This window comes from Heterodontus francisci, chromosome 4 (genome assembly GCF_036365525.1).
Source record: "Heterodontus francisci isolate sHetFra1 chromosome 4, sHetFra1.hap1, whole genome shotgun sequence".
Taxonomy (NCBI): domain Eukaryota; kingdom Metazoa; phylum Chordata; class Chondrichthyes; order Heterodontiformes; family Heterodontidae; genus Heterodontus; species Heterodontus francisci.
Window position 1 is genome coordinate 136,587,195 of NC_090374.1, and position 21,695 is coordinate 136,608,889.

The following is a 21,695-nucleotide window of genomic DNA, read 5'->3' on the forward strand; positions in this document are numbered from 1 at the left end:
TGGCATCAAGGAGCCCTAGCAAAACTGAAGACAATGGGAATCGGGGAGGAAAACTCACTACTGGTTGGAGTCATGCCTCGCACAAAGGAAGATGGTTGTGGTTGTTGGAGGACAATCATCTCAGTCCCAAGACATCACTGCAAGAGTTCCTCAGGGTAGTGTCCTAGGCCGAACCATCTTCAGCTGCTTCATCAATGACATTCCCTCCATCATAAGGTCAGAATTGGGGGATGTCCACTGATGCTTGCACAATGTTCAGCACCATTCGCAACTCCTCCATACTGAAGCAGCCCGTGTCCAAGTGCAGCAAGGCTTGGACTGATAAGTGGCAAGTAACATTTACGCCACACAAGTGCCAGGCAGTGACCATCTCAAACAAGGGAGAATCAAACCATCATTCCTCGATGCTCAATGGCATTACCATCGCACAATCCCTAACTGTCAACACCCTTGGGGTTGCCACTGATCAGAAACTGAACTGGACCAGCCACATAAATACTGTGGCTACAAGAGCAGGTCAGAGGCTAGGAATCCTGCAGCGAGTAACTCACCTGCAGTCTCCCCAATGCCTGTCCACCATCTACAAGGCACAAGTCAGTATTGTTGTGGAATACTGTCCACTAGCCTAGATGGGTGCAGCTCCAGAAATATTCGAGAAGCTCGATACCATCCAGGATAAAGCAGCCTGCTTGATTGCCACCCCATCCACCACCTTCAACATCCACTCCCTTCACCATTCACGACCGATGCACTGCAACATCTCCTTCGACAGCACCTTCCAAACCTGTGACCTCCACTACCTAGAGGGACAAGGGCAGCAGATACATGGGAACACCACCAGCTGCAAGTTCCCCTCCAAGCCACACACCACCCTGACTTGCAACTATATTGCCGTTCCTTCACTGTCACTGTCAAAATCTTGTAACTCCCTTCCTAACAGCACTGTGGGTGTACCTACATCCTAAGGATTGCAGCAGTTCAAGAAAGCAGCTCAGCACCACCTTCTCAAGTGCAATTATGGATGGGCAATAAATGCTGGCCTAGTCAGCAATGCCCAAATCCCATGAGCAAATTAAAAAAAAAATTATTGAGCATCTTTTCTTGGTAGCTGTAAGTCACCATGTTTCACAACCATACAGTAAGGAGCTGAGAACACAGGCCTTATGAAGCATCAGCTTGTTCCTAAAGGTCAGCTTAGTGTTTTCCCATGCGCGTTTTGCAAGTCGGCCAGGGGTGATAGCTGCTTTCTCTATGTAGCAAGGGACAGATTGTCACTGTGGATCCAAGGTAGCAGAGTTTGCTAACCACTTCCAATGGGTTATTATTTAGTGTAAGCAGGGGCAGAGATGCAACACCTTGTCCCATGACCACTGTTTTCTTGATGCTTATAGTCAAGGAGAACAAGTTACAGGCACGGGAGGGACAGTCCATGAGTCATTGTAGCTAAGTTTCCTTGTGAGCAACTAGCACAGCATCATCAATGTAGATGAGTTCTCTGATCAGGATGTGATGCGTTTTTGTCTTTGCTTTCAGCCTTAATAGACTGTAGAGCTTGCCATCTGACCTAGTGTACAAGTAGACTCCTTCCATATATTGCACTTTAAATAAAGGATATTAGACTATTTTACATAAAATTACGTCAAAAATTGTCACCCTGAAAACTAACTCTAGATTTTGATGTAAAATTACTGTTTCTGAATACTTTGAAAATAGTCATGCCATGGATTACACGAAGAATGGAGATACAGCAAATTATTTGAAATTTAAAGCTGAATAGTTCCTACTGCTCATTCGTAGAAATGTCTAATTTAATGACAAACATTCTACTAATTTCTTAAATGGTAGAAGCTGTATATTTTGAAATAATTTCTTTAAAAACAATTTAAGGATGCTGTTTCTGACCCATGTGCAAATAAATCTTCAAAACAAATCTTGGGAAGCTTTTTAAAAAAAATCTTGAATAGATACGTTTTATAATAAGAACTCTAGAGCCCTATCTCTATGAAGGTGCACCCCACTTTCTTGGCTCATAGTTGCACAGTTCTTTTCCCAAAATTGATACATGAAACATGCCTTGCATGCTGTACCTAACAATTTGATGTATAGCCTTGTTGACTTGTCCCTAAAGTATTGCTATTAGCAGACGTATTTAGCTTATTGCTTTTTTGACTTGCAGCTGTCTTGTATTATTAAGCACACAGCTGTGTTTTCAACTTGGATTTCATTATACATATGTATGCTCGCTTGCCACTTAACAAAAAGATCTTGAATATTTTGCAAACAGTTTTCATTGGAAACTGGTCAGTTTAAAACATAAAGGTTACGAGCCAATTCAAACTAATTGCTCAGCATAAAGCTGAAGTCTCTTACATTTTATCAGTCCAACTTCCCGTTTTTACGCTCGTAAGTCAAACCTGACTGTTGCACTTAATGTCTGGTTCACAATTTGGTGATGTTCCTAATCACATTAGGAACTGAATACACAATCAAATGGTGTTGTCCATGTTACTTTGCAACATCTAAATCCTTGAAGTGCTAGAAGAACGGCAAATCCATTGACGGTATGACTTTTCTGATGAGATGTGATTTAAAGCTTGTTACTAATTTGAACTTTCTGTAATATTTAGAAATTGAATAACACTGTTTAGGAAGTTGTAATGAGTTCGACATTTTCCCCTCCCTTTTAGAACTTTATCCAACTGGGTATATGAATTTGATAAGTGGGCCCCATCTGTTGTGAAGATTTCTTACAAGGTTAGTATTGTTTGTCTTTGGTATAGAAAAAGTACTGTGATTTTCCTGTTGCTTGCAGTTCACTATTTGAGTTTTATAGTATTCATTTTCTTCTAAGTAATTAGTTCTGTAGTAAGATGTTTTGCATTTTCAGATGACTATTAAATGCTCCTTTCCAGACCCAAATAAAAATGAGCTAATTGGAGAGAAGAAAAAGAAAAATGAAGAGCTGCATGGCAATGCGCAATTTATTTTGATTTTAAGAGCATGAATTTTGAACACTAGTATTGTTTCAAGTTATCAATCAGTCTGCAATAACACAAGGATGGGATGTCATTTTAGGCAACAGTGAATGAATGACTCTTGCTTGCATATGATTGGGCTAGGTATACCATATGATTTGTGTTAAAAGTAATATGTAAAGTATTGTTTCTGTGATTGGTAACAAGTATTTTTTCACTAAATTAACTTGCGTATTTATCGCTAATTTGGCATTCAGTCATAGTATATACATTGCATAATTTTTGGCATTTTCGCATTCCTTTTTAAAGAGAAAAAAGTGTCTTTGTTTAGACAAACCACAGGCTTTAGAATAGAAGTAAATAGTATGAAGAATGAAAGAGAAACTATGCATGAACGCTCCTTGCATATAGTGCTACATATTAGCTAATTCTATTCGGCTACCTTTACAACTGCAGCTGCTTGTAAATTATTTTTTGCACTTCACATTTCTCTTAGAACTTTTCAATTATTGGGCAGTCCTATTTGTCAAGATTTTTATTTAATTTTAATTAAAATCTTAGCTCGAATTCACATTTGTTGAGCAATGCAATCATTTGAGTACTGGCATATTTAAAACTAATTATTATGCGTTAGTTTTTTTACATTTTGCAGTGAACAGGTTGAGCACTGGCATGGCACTGGGAAGAAACCCTACTGATAAATGTGGACTGCACTACAATGAGTAAATGTAAAGGAACAGTATAACTGAAAAGTTTTATCTAAAACTTTTATAAACATAGTTTTTTTTTCTAAAGAAACCAATTAGTGCAAGGTAACTTGGTATTCCTGCAGCTGGAAATATATTTTGTATTTTTGCACTAACTGCGCAGCTTCTGTATGATATACATTTGATATTTGATGGTAGAAAAAACTGGTAAATACCTGTTTGTGTGTTATGGTAATATAACTCTCATTGTGTCTAAGGGTACACCAGCTCTCCGCCGGTCATTTATTCCGCAGCTGCGCAGTGGAAAATTCAATGTTCTTTTAACCACATACGAATATATTATTAAGGACAAGCATGTGCTTGCTAAGGTAAGACCAATTTCTACATATTTGACAAACTTTATCACCAGTAGACAAATGGTAGGGTATCTTGAGCTCTCTTTGGGTCAGTATGGTAGTGATTGCCAGATTATGGGAAATTAACCTTAATTCTAAATTTTTATCAACTTTATAGAATTGTATGCATCAATGACTGGGAAATTCAATTAAAAATGAAGAATAAGGATTCCTAACAAAATTTATAACTTTGTTTAATTATTTGATGATTTGTCTGTAAGCAGAAAAATAACTAGATTAAAAATTTCCCTGTGAGTGCTGAAAGTGCATTAATTTGTTCTACTGTTTCTAGTTCTTTTCTAGTGTGTTCTCGGTAGCATAATTCACCCTTTTGTAGAATTTATGTGACACATTCCCTCTATTTTTCAGCTTCGATGGAAATATATGATTGTAGATGAAGGTCATCGTATGAAGAATCACCATTGTAAACTGACCCAGGTGTTGAACACTCACTATGTAGCACCTCGTCGGGTCCTTTTGACTGGAACTCCACTGCAGAACAAACTTCCTGAACTTTGGGCTCTTCTCAACTTTCTTTTGCCTACTATCTTCAAAAGCTGCAGCACATTTGAACAGTGGTTTAATGCTCCATTTGCCATGACTGGAGAAAGGGTAACGATCAAGCCACTAGTGTTTTGTAGTTGCACTTAAAGTTTTAAAATATAGCTTTAAGAAACATAAACATCCAAAAAGATTCAGTTGAATTATATTGCATGCATATAATCTATATTTACAAATTCTGAAAAAAAAGCACAACTGTGAAGTGGTGTGATTTTGCTTTGCATTGGAATATTGCTGTATAATTCTAGAGGTATATAGAGCCATTTTTATATGTATATTTTATATTTGCCAGTTCTGATGAAAGGTCACAGACCTGAAACGTTAACTCTGCTCTCTCCACAGATGCGGCCAGACCTGTTGAGTATTTCTAGCATTTCTTGTTTTTATTTCAGATTTCCAGCATCTGCAGTATTTTGCTTTTATTCTAGAACCATTTTTTGCTGTTTTGAAGTCAATCACTACAGTGATAACACTTCTACTCTACTTCAATTTCTGAAGTGAAAAGTAGCAGAGGGGGTGGGGTACAGTAAAGATTGGCCTAATGAACTTACTCAAGTGCTCTTCACACTGTCTTCAGTTTAATCAACTATTTGAATAAGTACATGACTGCCATGGTTGTGGGATTATAAATGAAGAATTTTAATAAAATCACAAAAAAGGCAGTAATTTTATTGTGGAAAAAATAGGGAACTCTCCACCAGAATGATCTGAGTCGTGAAGTTCTTTCAAGCAGTGGATGGATACAGTCAGAATTTGTCAGGTCTTTTAACAAACACTTTCTTTTCTTGCTTTCTCTAAAAGTGCTGAATCTTGGTTGAATATGATTTCTACAGATGTTGGCAGCCTTCTGGTACCTCACTCAACTAGCCATTTAAGAGTCCAGTTAGCGTTGGGGTATTTGACTGGGGAAACAAAGCTAAATCTGATCCTGTTTCATCCAGTATCTACAGTGGGGATAACCATTGAACATAGGAAACTTTTTTTTAAGTTATGTACTTGCTCTTTCTGCACCCAAGGCTAGGGTGCTAATACTAATTGTAATATCCCAGCTAAGATCAGCTAAATGAGCAAAGACCAGGGATCAAACTTGAAACCTTCTGGTCTGTGTTCTTAATGCACTTTGAAGTGTATTTATCCAAACTAAAATTCAAGTATGAGTGCAAGATATATTTTGATAACTTTCACGCACACATACATTTTCTTCATGAAGGGAATGCTCTATTAATAGTAAAAAAACTTCTGTTTACAAAAATAAGAAACTTGGGAATCTAGGCAATTGTTTCTTTCTTCCCTCCCACTCTGAATTTTTTTTTATAATTTAATGCAACAGAGTACTTAATTTTATGGTGCCCATTCAACTGGGTGATGTGTATATTTTTTAACTTTTTATTCCCAGATGGAATAAGCTAACGTGTGCTTTTTAAAACTTTGTTTTAAATTAAACTTAACTATTCTCTGTAAGGAGGACAAGTAACCCAAATCTGTCTCCTTGATTGATTATTTTACAGGTAGACCTAAATGAGGAGGAAACAATCCTGATCATTCGCCGTCTTCACAAAGTGCTGCGTCCCTTCCTTCTGAGAAGGCTGAAAAAAGAAGTGGAATCCCAGTTACCAGAAAAGGTTATAACGTTTTCTGTAAAAGATTGGAGAAATCCAGACTTGGTCATTTATAAGTAAACCTTTCACATCTGGATTTAACCCGGAAAGAAAGCTTTTATGATGAAGCTTCTACAATGTTGCTGACATGAGTTTTGTTTTTACCACAGTCATGTTAATTTGTCCTTGCAGACTGCTGCCCCATCTTCAATCTCCTTTTCTTCCAAAGTTAACCATGTCCCTTCCCAAATACTGCTAATCTTTCTCGCAACTCCACATTTGAACACAGGAACAGGAGTAGGCCATTCAGTCCTTGAACCTATTCCATTAGATCATGGCTGATCTGTATTGCAACTCCATCTACCCATCTTGGTTCCTTAACTCTTAATGCCCTTGCCTACCAAAAATCTTATCAATCTCTCTTTGGAAATTTTCAATTTGCTTAGCCACAAAAGCTTTTTGGGCAAGAGAGTTCCAGACTTCCATTACCTTTTTAGTGAAGAAGTACTTTCTAACATCATCCCTGAATGGCCAAGTTCTGATTTTAAGGTTATGCCCCCTTGTTCTTGACTCCCCACCAAAGGAAATAGTTTCTCTCCATCTGCCCTGTCAAATCTTTTAATCATCTTAACAACCTCAAGTTTAATCTGTGTAACCTGTCCTCATAATTTTAGCCTTTTTGTCCTGGCATCATTTTAGTAAGTCTGCTCTGTACCCCTTCGAAGGCTAGTCTATCCTTTCTGAGAGTGGTACCCAAATCTGAATGCAGTACTCCAGATGGCATCCAACTAGAGCTCTGTTGAGTTGTAATATAATTTCCACCCTTTTGTATTGCAGCCCTCCCTGCCACAGCACTGAAACAGGCCTCATCAAATTCACAAATGGCATCCTCCTGTGAATCATACGTTGTCCCTCTTCCTAAAACTTTTTCCAGCCTTTCACATGGTTGGCCACACCATCCTTGTCCAATGCCTCTGTTCCATTGTCAAGCTCAGTGGGACTGTCCTTGCTTGGTTCTGTTCTTTATCCAATTGTAGTCAGAGCATCTCCAGCAATGGTTTCTCTTTCCACCCCATACCATTATCTCTGGAGTCCCAGGAGGATTTATTTTGACTCCCTCCTTCTTCCTTATCTAATTCTGCACCTTGGCAACAATATCCAAAGACATTGGGTCAAGTTGCCCACATACGCTGACAGCACTCAGCTGCACCTCCCTGCTGCCTCTATTGTTAGACCAGACTATTTCTCCGATATCCAGTCATGGATGAGCCAGTTTAGTTTAGTTTAGAGATACAGCACTGAAACAGGCCCTTCGGCCCACCGAGTCTGTGCCGACCATCAACCACCCATTTATACTAATCCTACATTAATCCCATATTCCTACCACATCCCCACCTGTCCCTATATTTCCCTACCACCTACCTATACTAGGGGCAATTTATAATGGCCAATTAACCTATCAACCTGCAAGTCTTTGGCATGTGGGAGGAAACCGGAGCACCCGGAGGAAACCCACACATACACAGTTAAATGTTGGAAGGACCAAACCCAACAATCCCTGCCTCCCCCATGAATTACCTATCCTCGCCACTGATTGCATGTTCCTCCCCGTGCCTCTGGTTGAACCAGACTCTTTGCAGCTTCGATGTCCTATTTGACCTTGTGCTGTGCTTCTGACCCCATTTCCTCTCTATTATGAAGACTGCCTATTTGCACCTCCTCACGTTGCCCATCTCTGCCCCCTCTCTCTGCTGCCGAAACTCTAATCTTTGTCATCTCCAGGCTTACTTGTTCAAGTGCTCTTCTTGCTAGCCTCCCATCCTCTGCCACACCGAACCTCCCCCACCCCGACAAAAAAAACTTCAACTCATTCAAATCTATGCAGCCTGTATCCATTCCCTCTACAAGCCTCGCTCATCTGTTACCCCTGTTCTTAATAACTAACATTGTCTCATGTTTCCCTATTGCGTCAAACTTAAAACGCATGCTTTCATTTAAATCCCTTCATGGCACCACCCCATGATCTGCAACCTCCTCTAGACTTACAACCCTCTGAAAACACTACGTTCCTCCAACTCTGATCTATTAGAAACATAGAAAATAGGAGCAGGAGTAGGCTATTCGGCCCTTTGGGTCTGCTCCGCCATTCAAAAAGATCATGGCTGATCGTCTAATTCAGTACCCTGTTCTCGCTTTTTCCCCAAATCCCGTGATCCCTTTGGCATTAAGAAATGTATCTTATCTCCTTCATGAATATATTTAATGATTTGGCCTCCACTGCCTTCTGCGGTAGAGAATTCCACAGGTTCACCACCCTCTGAGTGAAGAAAATTCTCCTCATCTCGGTTCTAAATGGCATACGCCGTTTCCTGAGACTGTGACCCCTGGTTCTGGACTCCCCAGCCATTGGGAACAACCTCCCTGCATCTAGCTTGTCTAGACCTGTTAGAATTTTATAGGTTTCTTTGAGATCCCCTCTCATTCTTCTAAACTCGAGTGAATCTAGGCCTAGTCGACCCAATCTCTCCTGACGCGTCAATCCTGCCATCCCAGGAATCAGCCAAGTAAATCTTTGCACTCCCTCCATGGCAAGAACATCCTTCCTCAGATAAGGAGACCAAAACTGCACACAATACTCCAGATGTGGTCTCACCAAGGCCCTGGAAGACATCCTTGCTCCTGTACTCAAATCCTCTTGCAATGAAGGCCAACATACTTTTCGCCTTCCTAATTGCTTGCTGCATCTGAATGCTCGCTGTCAGCGACTGGTGTACAAGGACATCCAGGTCTCGTTGCACCTCCCCCTTTCCCATCTATCACCATTCAGTTGATAATATGCCTTTCTGTTTTTACAACCAAAGTGGATAACCTCACATTTATCCACGTTGTTGTTCATCTGCCATGCATTTGCCCACTCACCCAACTTGTCCAAATCACATTGGAGCCTCTTTGCATCCTCCCCACAGCTCGCATTCCCCCCCAGCTTTGTGTCATCTGCAAACTTGGAAATGTTGCATTTAGTTCCCTCATCCAATCATTAATATATATTGTGAATAGCTGGGGCCCAAGACTGATCCCTGCGGTACCCCACTAGTCACTGCCAGCCACCCAGAAAAAGACCCGTTTACTCCTACTGTTTTCTGTTTGTCAACCAATTCTCAATCCATGCCAGTATATTACCCCCAATCCCATGTGCTTTAATTTTGCACACTAACCTCTTATGTGGGACCTTATCAAAAGCCTTCTGAAAATCCAAATGGTTCTCCCTTATCTGTTCTACTAGTTACATCCTCAAAAAACTCCAGTAGATTTGTTAAGTATGATTTTTCTTTCATAAACCCATGCTGACTTTTTCCAGTCCCACTTATGCTTTCCAGGTGTTCTGCTATCACATCCTTTATAATAGACTCTATCATTTTCCCCACTACCGATGTAAGGCTAACTGGTCTGCAGTTCCCTGTTTTTTTCCTCCCTCCTTTTTTAAATAGTGGGGTTACATTTGCCACCCTATTGTGCATCCCCCATTAGCAATTGTGATTTCACTGTTTAGGCCCTGTGCTCTGTTATTTTCTCACACATTTTGCCTATCAAAGCATTTTAAGACTCCTTAAAACCCACTACTTTGACCAAGTTTTTTTCACTATGCCTAATATCTCTTTTCGCTCAGCATCGTTTTTTGTCTGATTATTTGAGTCTGATTCCAGAGACGAGCGCAAAATCTAGGCCAACATGTCGGTGGAGTACTAAGGGAGTGCTGCACTGTAAGAAGGTGGTGCAGTGGTTAGCACCGCAGCCTCACAGCTCCAGCGACCTGAGTTCAGTTCTGGGTACTGCCTGCGCGGAGTTTGCATGTTCTCCCTGTGACCGCGTGGGTTTCCACCGGGTGCTCCGGTTTCCTCCCACAGCCAAAGACTTGCAGGTTGATAGGTAAATTGGCCATTGTAAATTGCCCCTAGTGTAGGTAGGTGGTAGGAGGATTGTGGGGATGTGGTGGGGAATATGGGATTAATGTAGGATTAGCATAAATGGGTGGTTGTTGGTCGGCACAGACTCGGTGGGCCGAAGGGCCTGTTTCAGTGCTGTATCTCTCTATTACACCTCTGTGAAGCACCTTGTGACTTTTTTCCTATGTTAAACATCCTGTGTAAGTGTGAGTTGTTATTGACTTCCGAATTATACTGCTACACCTAAAAGCACTTTGCATCGCCAAAAAAGTGCCAAATGGGATTTGTACCACATGGAATCTGAGATGCTGTTCCATTCAGGATGTGAAAGTAATCTGCACAAGGCTGAATCTTCTGTTCGGGCAGCGGGCGAAGAGAACGGTGGCACATCGCAGAGCTGCCGCAATCTTCCGTGCGGCAGCTCATTTAAATAGCTGCCCCCCCCCCCCCCCCCAAACCCCCCCGATCACATGGAGAGGGCTGGCTGTCCATCCCTGGCTTTGAGCCCTAATGGTAAATATAAGTATTTAAAGCACAAGTAAATAAAGATAAAGACAGACATTTCTTGTGCCCCTCTCCCACTCCCCCAGAACAATTTAATTAATTATTTGCCCTCTTTCTCCCTCCCCCACCAAAACACTTAACTTGTCCACCTGATTTCCCCCCCCCTCCCCCCCAACCCTGCAAAACGGCATGAACTTTAAACTATAACCCTACCCACCATTCCCTACACCAATGATGTCACTTTGACCCCCTGCATTGAGAAACTTACCTCCTCCCCTGTCCCCATCAGTGTGGCGCCTCGTTTCCCTGAACGGGGATCTGAAGGTTCTGGAGTGTCGGCTAGCAGGCCGAAGATCAGAGTGGGAACTCAGGCAGCAACGTATCATTAATGCATTGATTTTAATTTATTTAAATATTCAAATGGGGGTCTCGCCGTCGAGCGGCGGAGGGGGTCGCCACAAGGCCCCGTCGCGCCTAGTAATATCAGGCTGGGCCCTCCCAGTATCAGGGTGCCTGGCAGCTCTGTCTCGGAGGCATCTTCAGCCCTGCTCCACCCCCACCACCAAGGGCACAGACGCCTGGAGAAAAATTAAATCCAGCCCATAGTCTTTGTGATACTTTCTTTAAAGAGAGGAAGTTTTAGAAAGCATTATCGTAGAAACCACTGACGACTCAACAAAGTTCCTGGAGTGCCGATTTAACTGTAATAAAAATGTTCCTCATGGTGTTTTAGATCCTTTGGTTTTTGCTCCTTCTGCTGCACTGTGTTCTGAGTAGGGTATTGCATTCATAGAATAAAAAGTAGATTTAAACTGAAATGCAGAAATTGTGGACAGATTGCTCTTAACACCAGAAATATGCATTCCTATACCACATTCTTGCTTGTTAAATCTCGAATGCTGTGTTTAATGCAATAACATCTGGAACATAACTCAGGAAAATGATTTGTCATTTTTAAATTTTTGCACCCATTACCGCCATCCCAACGAATCAACTGGTTTCTGATTGACCACCATATTACTGACACTCCTGTTCCCAAGAAGGAAACTCGGCATTAGTCTGTCCAATACCTGGCCAGTGAAGCCTAACTAGATCAAGTTTAAATATTAACTGCTGTCATTCACTATGTTATTAACCAGCTACGGAGTATTGGATATTGTGTTTAAATGTTCACATCTGCACCAGCTGCTCTGATTTTTCTGGATTTTTTTTTGTTTTTGTCATGTCTATTCACTTGCCTTAATTACAAACAACTGAAATATGGACCAGCATTCCAGTTTTTTTAAACACTTCATGCATTACAAAGATGTACAATCCCTTAGCTTGTAGGAGGAATAGAGGAGGAGCAGTTCTTTCGCACAGCGCTGCTTCTAGTTGATTATCCGGGGGCAGGCAGCGCCACGGTCCTCTACATGCACGGCCTGCCCGGCTTTCTTCGTTGACATTATTGAAGAATGTTGCACAGGCTGCTACCTGCATGGCCCCCAGGGAGTCTACGTAGCATTGCAAGAAGTGGTGCTATGTGAACGAATTTCTCCCCCAGAGACTTAATTCATAAAAATGGTCTAACTAGAGTTTAGATTTACCTCTCACCTGCTAGCTCCAATGTTTCTCGTTAAATGAAAGCTCTGTGCATTTATTATGAGTATTTTTCAGCTGTTGTAGACCTTTTTTGTTTCATATTGTTTTCATGTAACGACAAATTAAATTTTGATTTTCAGGTTGAGTACGTCATCAAATGTGACATGTCTTCACTACAGAAGGTTCTATACCGTCACATGCAAGCTAAGGGAATTCTTCTAACAGATGGTTCTGAGAAAGACAAAAAGGTAGGGACTTAATGTTTTTAGCAGGTCATCGTTTACGTCTTGGATTATGTTCAGTATCATGTTTAAACTTACACTTCTGAGACATTTAAAGTTGTATATAATGCAAAGACATATATATCTTACATATTATGCCCGTGCCAGCTGTTTGAAAGAGCTATCCAGTTAGTCCCACTCTACTGCTCTTTCCCCATAGCCGTGTAAATGTTTCTTTTTCAAATATTTATTCAACTTGTTTTTGAAATTTATTATTGATTTTACTTCCATCATCTTGGAAGCTTCAGGTAGTGCATTCTAGAACAACAACAACTTGTATTTATATAGTGATTTCAACACAGAAAAACCTCCCAAAGCGCTGTGCAGGAGCCTTATCAAGCAAAATTTGGTATCAAGCCACAAAAGGACATATTGGGGCCATGGCCAAATGTTTGGCCAAAGAGGTAGGTTTTAAGGTCTTCAAGGAAGAAAGGGAGGCGGAGAGGTTTCAGGAGGGAATTCCAGACATTAACGCCCAGGCAGTTGAGGCATGGCTGCCAATAGTGGAGTATTTAAAACTGGGGAGACTCGAGTGTGGGTATCTCAGAGGGTTGCAGGGCTGGAGGAGATTACAGAGCTTGGTAAGGGCAAGGACATAAAGAGCTTTGAAAACGAGGATGAGAAGTTTAAAATCGAGGCGTTGCTTAACTGGCAGTGAGCACAAGGGTGATTAGTGAACAGGACTTTTGGTGCAAGTTGGGACTTGGGCAACAGAGTTTTGGATGACCTCATGTTTACAGAACATGGGAAACTGGCCAGGAGTGCATAAGAACAGTCAAGTCTAGAGGTAACAAAGGCATGGATGAGGGTTTCAGTAGCAGATGACCATCAATGTTAGAGGTGGGAATAGGCAGTCATAGAAATGGGGTATGAGTGTCACTGGCAAGGCTAGCATTAATTGCTCACCCCTAATTACCCTTAAGGTGGTGGTGAGCCATCTTCTTGAACCGCTGCAGTCCATGTAGTGTAGGTAAAGCCACCATGCTGCTTAGTAGGGAGTTCCAGGATTTTCAGCCCTCAATGATGAATGAATGACGATATATTTCCAGTTAAGGATGGCGTGTGACTTGTAGGGGAACTTTTAGGCGGTGTTCCCATGTGCCTGCTGCCCTTGCTCTTCCAAGTGGTAGAAGTCACAGATTTGGAAGATGCCGTCAAAGAGGTCTTGGCAGATGCTGAAGTGCATCTTATAGATAGCACACACTGCAGCCACAGTGTGTAGTAGTGGAAGGGTGAATGTTTTAAGTGGTAAATGGGGTGCCAATCAAGCAGGCTGCTTTGTCCTGTATGGTGTCGAGCTTCTTAAGTGTTTTTGGAGCTGCACTCATCCAGGCAAATGGAGAGTATTCCATCACGCTCCTGACTTGTGCTGTGTAAATGGTAGAAAGGCTTTGGTTTGGAGAGTCGGGAGACTACCCAGCCTCTGACCTCCTCTTTTAGCTACAATATTTATGGGGCTAGTTCTGTTGAGTTTCTGGTCAGTGGTGACTCCCAGAATATTGATGGTGGGGGATTCAGCGATGCTAATACCATTGGAATGTCGAGGGAGGTGGTTAGACACACTCTTGTTGGAGATAGCCATTACCTGGAACTTACGTGATGCAAATGTTACTTGCCACTTGTCAGCCTAAGCCTAAATGTTGTCCAGGTCTTGCTGCATGCATGCACAGACTGCTTCAGCATCTGAGGAGTTGCTAACATTATTGAACATTGTGCGGTTATCAGTGAAGGAGGGAAGATCATTGATGAAGCTGTTGGGATACTGCCCTGAGGAACTCCTGCAGCCATGACCCAGGACTGAGATAATTGGTCTCCAACAACCACAACCATCTTCTTTTGTGCTAGGTATGACTCCAACCAGTGGAGAGTTTTGCCCCGAATCCCATTGACCCAATTTTACAAAGGCTCCTTGATGCCACACTTGGTCAAATTCTACCTTGATGTCGAAGGCAGTCACTTTCACCTCACCTCTGGAATTATGGAGCTTTTTTTCCATGTGTGGTCCAAGGCTGTACTGAGGTCTAGAACCACGTGGTCCTTGCAGGAACCAAACAGCATCGGTGAGGTTGTTGCTGAGTAAGTGCCTCTTGATAGCACTGTTGATTACACCTTCCATCACTTTCTTGATGATTGAGAGTAGACTAATGGGGCTGTAATTGGCCAGGCTGGATTGATCCTGCTTTTTATGGACAGGACATACCTGGGCACTTTTTCATTGAGAGTAAATGTCACTGCTAGGGGCAAGGCTCGTTCTTGAGAACAGACCTTCAGTACTACAGCTGGGATGTTTCATGGACGTTATCGAATTAGCTGAGGATGGCAGAGGCCTCAGGAGGAAGCTGAAATGGATCATCCATTGGCACTTCTCATTGAAGATGTTTGCAAATGCTTCAGTCTTGTCTTTTGCACTCAGGTGCTGGGCTCTACCATCACTAAAAATGGGGATATTCATGGAACCTCCTCTTTCTGTTAGTTGTTTAATTGTCCGTCACCATTCAAGACTGGATGTGGCAGGACTGCAGAGCTTTAATCTTAGCTCTTTCTTCTGTTTTAGCATGCATGTAATTATGTGTTGGAGCTTCAACAGGTTGGCACCTCTTTTTAGGTACCCCTGCTGCTGTTCCTGGCACGTTCTTCTTTACTCCTCAGTGAACCAAGGTTGATCCCCTGGCTTGATGGTAATGGTAGAGTGAGGGAAATCATAGAATGGTTACAACAACTGCCTAGTCCCAGTCCCCTGTATTTTCCCCGTAGTAGCCCTGAAAATGTTTTTTGTTCAAATTATTATCCAGTTCTCTTTTGAAGGCCATGATTGAATCTGCTTCCACCACACACTCGGGTAGTTCATTCCAGATACAAACCACTCTCTGTCTAAAAGAAGTTTTTCCTCTTTTTGCTGTTGCTTCTTTTGCCAATCACCTTAAATCAGTATCCTCTGGTTCTGGATCCTTCCGCTAATGGGAACTGTTTCTCCCTATCTACTGTCTCCAGACCCCTCATGATTTTGAACACTTCAATCAAACCTCCTCTTAATCTTCTCTTCAAGGAGAACATCCCCAGTTTCTCCAATCTACCCATGTAACTGAAGTTCCTCATCCCTGGAACCACTCTTGTGAATTTTTTCTGTACCCTCTCTAATGACTTAACAATATTCTGAAAGTGTGGTGCCCAGAATTGGAGACAATACTCTAATTGAGGCCAAACCAGTGTTTTATACAGGTTTATCATAACTTTGTTGTTTTTGTATTCTGTTCCCCTATTTATAAAGCCCAGGATCCCATATGCTTTATTAACTGAAAAAACATTTCAGATTTCCAGCATCTGCAGTATTTTGCTTTTGCTTTATTAACTGCTTTCTCAACCTGCCCTGAAACCTTCAGTGATTCGTGCACATATACTCCGAGTTCCCTCTGCTCCTACACCCACTTGTACCCTTGAATTTATGTTGCTTCTCCTCATTCTTACGACCAAAATGAATCTCTTTGCTGCATTAGATTTCATCTGCTACGTGTCCGCATATTCCACCAGCCTATGTCCTCTTGAAGTTATCACTATCCTCCATTACAGTTCACAATACTTCAAAGTTTTGTATCATCTTCAAATTTTGAAGTTGTGCCCTGTACACCCAAGTCTAGATCATTTAATATATATCAAGAAAAGCAGTGGTCCCAACACTGATCCCTGGGGAACCCCACTATATACCTTCCTAAAGTCCAAAAAAAACCAACCGTTCACAACTACACTGTTTCCTGTCACTCAGCCAACTTCTTATCCATGCTGCTAATGTCCCGTTTATTTCATGGGCTCTAACTTTGCTGACAAGCCTGTTTATGTGGCACTTTATCAAATGCCTTTTGGAAGTCCATGTACACCACATCAACTGCATTACTCTCATCAACCATCAACAAAAAAAAACTCACGCAAGTTAGTTAAACACAATTTGCCCTTAACAAATCCGTGCTGGCTTTCCTGAATTGATCCACATTTCTCCAAGTGACTATTTATTTATTTTGTCCCGAATTATCATCTCAAAGCTTTCCCACCATCAAGGTTAAACTGACTGGTCTGTAGTTGCTGGGATTGTCCTTGCTCTTTTTTGAGCAGTTCTCTGATCCTCTGGCACCACAGCTGTATCTAAGGAGGATTGGAAGATTATAGCCAGTAGCTTTGCAGTTTCTACCCTTACTTCCCTAAATATCCTTGGATGCATCCTTCCTGGTCCTGGTGACTTATCACCTTTTAAGTACAACTAGCCTATCTAATACCCCCTGCTTATCAATTTTTTTTAGCACATCCATTGCCTTAACTACCTCCCCTTTCACCATGACTAAAGCAGCATCTTCCTTGGTAAAGACAGATGCAAAGTACTCATTTAGTACCTCAGCTATGTCCTCTCCCTCAATGCTTCAATCCCCTTTTAAGTCCTTAATCAGCCCTATTCCTCCTTTTACCATGCTTTTACTATTTCACAGAGTCACAGAGTTGTTGCAGCGCAGAAGGCGGCCATTCTGGCCATCGTCTCTGCACTGGCTCTTCGAATGAGCAATTCACCTAGAGCCACTCCCCTGCCTTCTTCCCCATAACCCTGCACATTCTTCCTTTTCGTATAAGTCTAATTCCCTTTTGAATGCTTCAATGGAACCTGCCTCCACCACACTCTCAGGCAGTGCATTCCAGACCTTAACCACTCGCTGCGTGGAAAAGTTCTTCCTCATGACGCTTTTGTTTCTTTTTCTGTGCCCTCTCGTTTTCGATCCTTCCACGAGTGGGAACAATTTCTCTTTATCTACTCTGTCCAGACCCCCTCATGATTTTAAATACCTCTACCAAATCTCCTCTCCGCCTTCTCTTCTCCAAGGAAAACAGTCCTAACTTCTCCAGTCTATTTCATAACTGAATTTCCTAATCCCTGGAACCATTCACATGAGTCTTTTCTGCAACTCTCTAACGCCTTCGCAATCTTTCTAAAGTGCAGCACACAGAAATGGGCGCAATACTCCAGCTGAGGCCGAACTAGTGTCTTATACAAGTTCAGTATAACCTCCTTGCTCTTGTACTCTATGCCCCTCTTAATAAAGCCCAGGATACTGTATGCTTTATTAACTGCTCTCTCAACCTGTTTTGCCACCATCACTGACTTATGCACGTATACAGCCAGGTCCTTCTGCTCCTGCACCCACTTTAGAATTGTACCCTTTATTTTATATTGTCTCTCCATGTTCTTCCTACTAAAATGTATCCCTTCACATTTCTCTACATTGAACTTCATCTGCCATCTCTCCACCCATTCCACCAACTTGTCTATATCCTTTTTGAAGTTCAACACTATCCTCGTCACAGTTCACAATGCTTCCAAGTTCCATATCATCCGCAAACTTTGAAACTGTGCCCTGTACACCAAGGTCGAGGTCATTAATATTATATCAGGAAAAGCAAGGGTCCCAACACTGACCCCTGGGAAACTCCACAACAAACATTCCTCCAGCCTGAAAAAGTCCATTAACCACTACTTTGTTTTCTGTCAGTCAGCCAATTTCATATCCATGTTGCTACTGTCCCGTTTATTCCTTGAGCAATAACTTTACTCACAAGTCTGTTGTGTAGCACTGTATCAGATGCCTTTTGAAATTCCATGAACACCACATCAACAGCATTGCCCTCATCAACCCTCTCTGTTACCTCTTCAAAAAAAACTCCGGCAAGTTAGTTAAACATAATTTTCCTTTAAATCCATGCTGGCTTTCTTTAATTAGCCCGCATTTGTCCATGTGACAATTTTTCCCCGAATTAATCTTTCTAGAAGTTTCCCACTACCGCAGTTAAACTGATTGGCCTGTATTTGTTGGACTTATCTTTACACACTTTTTTTGGTCAAGGGTGTAACAGTTTGCAATTCTCCAGTCTCAGTTCCCTCTGCATCCTTGGATGCATCTCATCCGGTCCTGGTGCCTTATCTACTTTAAATACAGACAGCCTATCCAACACCTCCTTTATCAATTTTAAACCTTTCTAGTGTCTGAATTGCCGCCTTTTTCGCCATTGCCTGGGTTGCACTTTCTTGTTTGGTAAAAACCGATGCGAAGCATTCAGTTAATATCTCAGCTATGCCCTCTGCCTCCATGCGCAAATCCCCTTGTTTGTTCCTAATCGGCCCCACTCCTCCTTTTTGCCATCCTTTTACTATTTATATGTCTATAGAAAACTTTGGGATTCCCTTTTATGTAAGCTGCCAGTCTCTGTTCATACTCTCTCTTTGCTTCTCTTATTTGTTTTTTCACTTCCCCTCTGAATCTTCTATATTCAGCCTGGTTCTCAATAGTGGTATATACTAGCATCTACTGCCATCTGTCATAAGCACATTTTTTCTTCTTTATCTTAATCTCTATCTCTTTTGTCATCCAGGGAACTCTGGATTTGTTTACCCTACCTTTCGCCTTCGAGGGAGCATACCTTGACTATGCCCAAACTATCTCCTCTTTGAAGGTAGCCCATTGCTCAGCTACTCTTTTTCCTGCCAACCTTTGACTCCAATTTATTCATCCCAGATCCATTCTTAGACCACTGAAGTTGGCTTTCCCTCAGTTAATTATTCTTACTCTGGATTGTTCTTTGTCCTTTTCCATAGTCAATTTAAACCTTATGATACAATGATCACTGTCCCCTAAATGTTCTCCAATTGACACTTGATCCACTTGGCCCACCTCATTCCCAAGAACCAGGTCTAACAGTGCCTCCTTTCTTGTTGGACTAGAAACATACTACCGTAGAAAATTTTCCTGAACACACTGTAGGAGCTCTTGCCCCTCACTGACCTTTACACTATACTATCCCAGTCTATATTAAGATAATTAAAATCCCCCATTATAACTATCCTATTAATTTTTTACCTCTTTGTAATTTCCTTGCAAATTTGTTCCTCTGCATCCTTCCCACTAGTTGGTGGCCTAGAGACAACATCAAGCAATGTAACCGCACCTTTTTTGTTCCTTAGCTCTAGCCAAATAAATTCTGTCCTCGTCCCGTCTGGGTCATCCTTTTTCTCCAGCACTGCAATGCTGTCCTTAATCAATAACGCCACCCCTCCCGCTCTTTTTCTTTTCCTATCTTTCCTGAACAACTTGTATCCAGGAATATTTAATACCCGGTCTTGCCCTTCTTTGAGCCAGGTCTCTGTTATAGTCACATCATATTTCTGCATGTCAATCTGCACCTGTAACTCACCAATCTTATTAACACTCCATGCATTCATATATAAACAGCACTCTGCATTCACATACATGCACATTAACCCTGATTTAGACTTTATTAATTTCTCCTTTTACTCTAACCCCACCTAATAACTTCTTATTCTCTACTGTCTCTACTCTAGTGCTATCTATCTCTGCCAGTATTCTGTGCACCTTGGTATTCCTGTCTGATATTTCCTTCTTGTTCCCACACCCCTGCCAAGTTAGTTTAAATCCTCCCCAATAGCACTAACAAACTGCACCGCAAGGAAATTTGTCACAGCTCTGTTCAGGTGCAACCCATTTGCCTGTATAGGTCCCACCTTCTCATGAACTGGTCGCAGTGTCCCAGGAATCTAAAGCCTTCCCTCCTGTACCATCTTTCCAGTCACACATTCATCTGCACTATCCTCCTATTTCTATACACACTTGTGTGTGGTACTGGGAGTAATCTGGAGATTACTACTTTTGAGGTCCTGCCTGCTAATTTCTTACCTAGCTCACTAAACTCTTGCTACAGGACCACATCCCTCTTCCTACCTACATCTTTGGTACCAATGTGGATCATGACTGCTGGCTGTTCACTGTTTCTCTCCCCCCCCCCCCCCCCCCCCCCCCCCTCCCCCAGGGGACGTGCGGGGGCTCTGCAGCCGTTCAGTAGCATCCTTGACCCTGGCACCAGGGAGGCAGTACACCATCCTGGATTCAGGTCTGTGGCCACAGAAATGCCTGTCTGTTCCCCTGACTGTTGAATCTTATCACTATTGCTCTTCCAGTATTCTTTGTGTCCCCCTGTGCAACTGAGCCAGCTGTAGTGCCATGGCCCTGGATCTGGCTGCACTCCCCAGATGAACCATCACTTTCTTCAGTATTCAAAATTGAATACTGGTTGGAGAGTGAGACGCAATTAAGGGTGTCCTACGCTACCTTCCTGTTTCTTCTTGACTGTCTGGCAGTCACCCAATCCCTCTCTCCTGGCACTCTTAAGCTACTGGGTGAGCAGATATACGAACATGCTATCCACGAAGCAGTTATCCTCAAGGATGCACCGCAGTGACGCTAGCTGCTGCTCAAGTTCCCAATCCGAAGCTTCTACAACTGACGACACTTCCTGTATATATGGTTATCTAGGATACGAGAAGCATCCTGGAGTTCTCACCTAGCACAGAACGTGCAGTCTAGAGGTTGAAGCAGCCCTGCCATTCCTTTATTTATTGGTTAATAACCATGTTACTGCTAATAAACCCTTACCAATACTAATAAATCTTACTACAATTAATAAACCCTACTAATACTTTATACATCGTATCAGCAATAATAAACCTTGCCTTAAAAGACAAGGAACACCAATTTATTTCCTATTTTAGATAAGATAACTAGGAAATACTCATCAGCCAATCATCTTCTGCTTCCCTGTGATCTCGATCTCTATCTCTCTCTCTCTCTCTCTCTCTCTCTCTCTCTCTCTCTCTCTTAGCTGTGAGTCTCTTCTCATACTCTCTCTTTGCTTTTCATTTGTTTCTTCACTTCCCTTCTGAACCTTCTATATTCAGCCTGGTTCTCAATTATATTATCCACCTGCCATCTGTCTTATGCACCCTTTTGCTTCATCTTATGCTCTATCTTTTTCGTCATCCAGGGAGCTCTGGATCTGTTTGCCCCACCTTTTCCCTCTTGTGTGAATGTACCTTAACGGTACCCGAGCTATCTTCTCTTTAAAAGCAGCCCATTGTTCTATTACAGTTTTGCCTTCCAATCTTTGATTCCAATTTACTTGGGCCGGATCTGTTCTCACTCCATTGAAGTTGGATCTCCCCCAATTGATTATTTTAACTGTGGATTGTTCCTTGTCCTTTTCCATATCTAACCTAAACTTTATGATGCTATGGACACTGTCCCCTAACTGTTCCCCTACTGTCACTT

At 42.0% G+C, this 21,695-nt stretch overlaps 1 protein-coding gene across 6 annotated transcripts in view; it reads left to right on the forward strand.

Annotated features, from left to right (window-relative positions):
- smarca2 (SWI/SNF related, matrix associated, actin dependent regulator of chromatin, subfamily a, member 2) overlaps positions 1-21,695 on the forward strand; it is a 211,363-nt gene that overhangs the window by 92,995 nt on the left and 96,673 nt on the right. For all 6 annotated transcript variants that reach the window (XM_068030208.1, XM_068030207.1, XM_068030205.1 and 3 more), the window contains 5 exons: positions 2,688-2,754; positions 3,940-4,050; positions 4,447-4,689; positions 6,147-6,260; positions 12,406-12,513. In XM_068030208.1, coding sequence (XP_067886309.1) covers positions 2,688-2,754; positions 3,940-4,050; positions 4,447-4,689; positions 6,147-6,260; positions 12,406-12,513 — 643 coding nt within the window. The remainder of the gene's footprint in view (positions 1-2,687; positions 2,755-3,939; positions 4,051-4,446; positions 4,690-6,146; positions 6,261-12,405; positions 12,514-21,695) is intronic.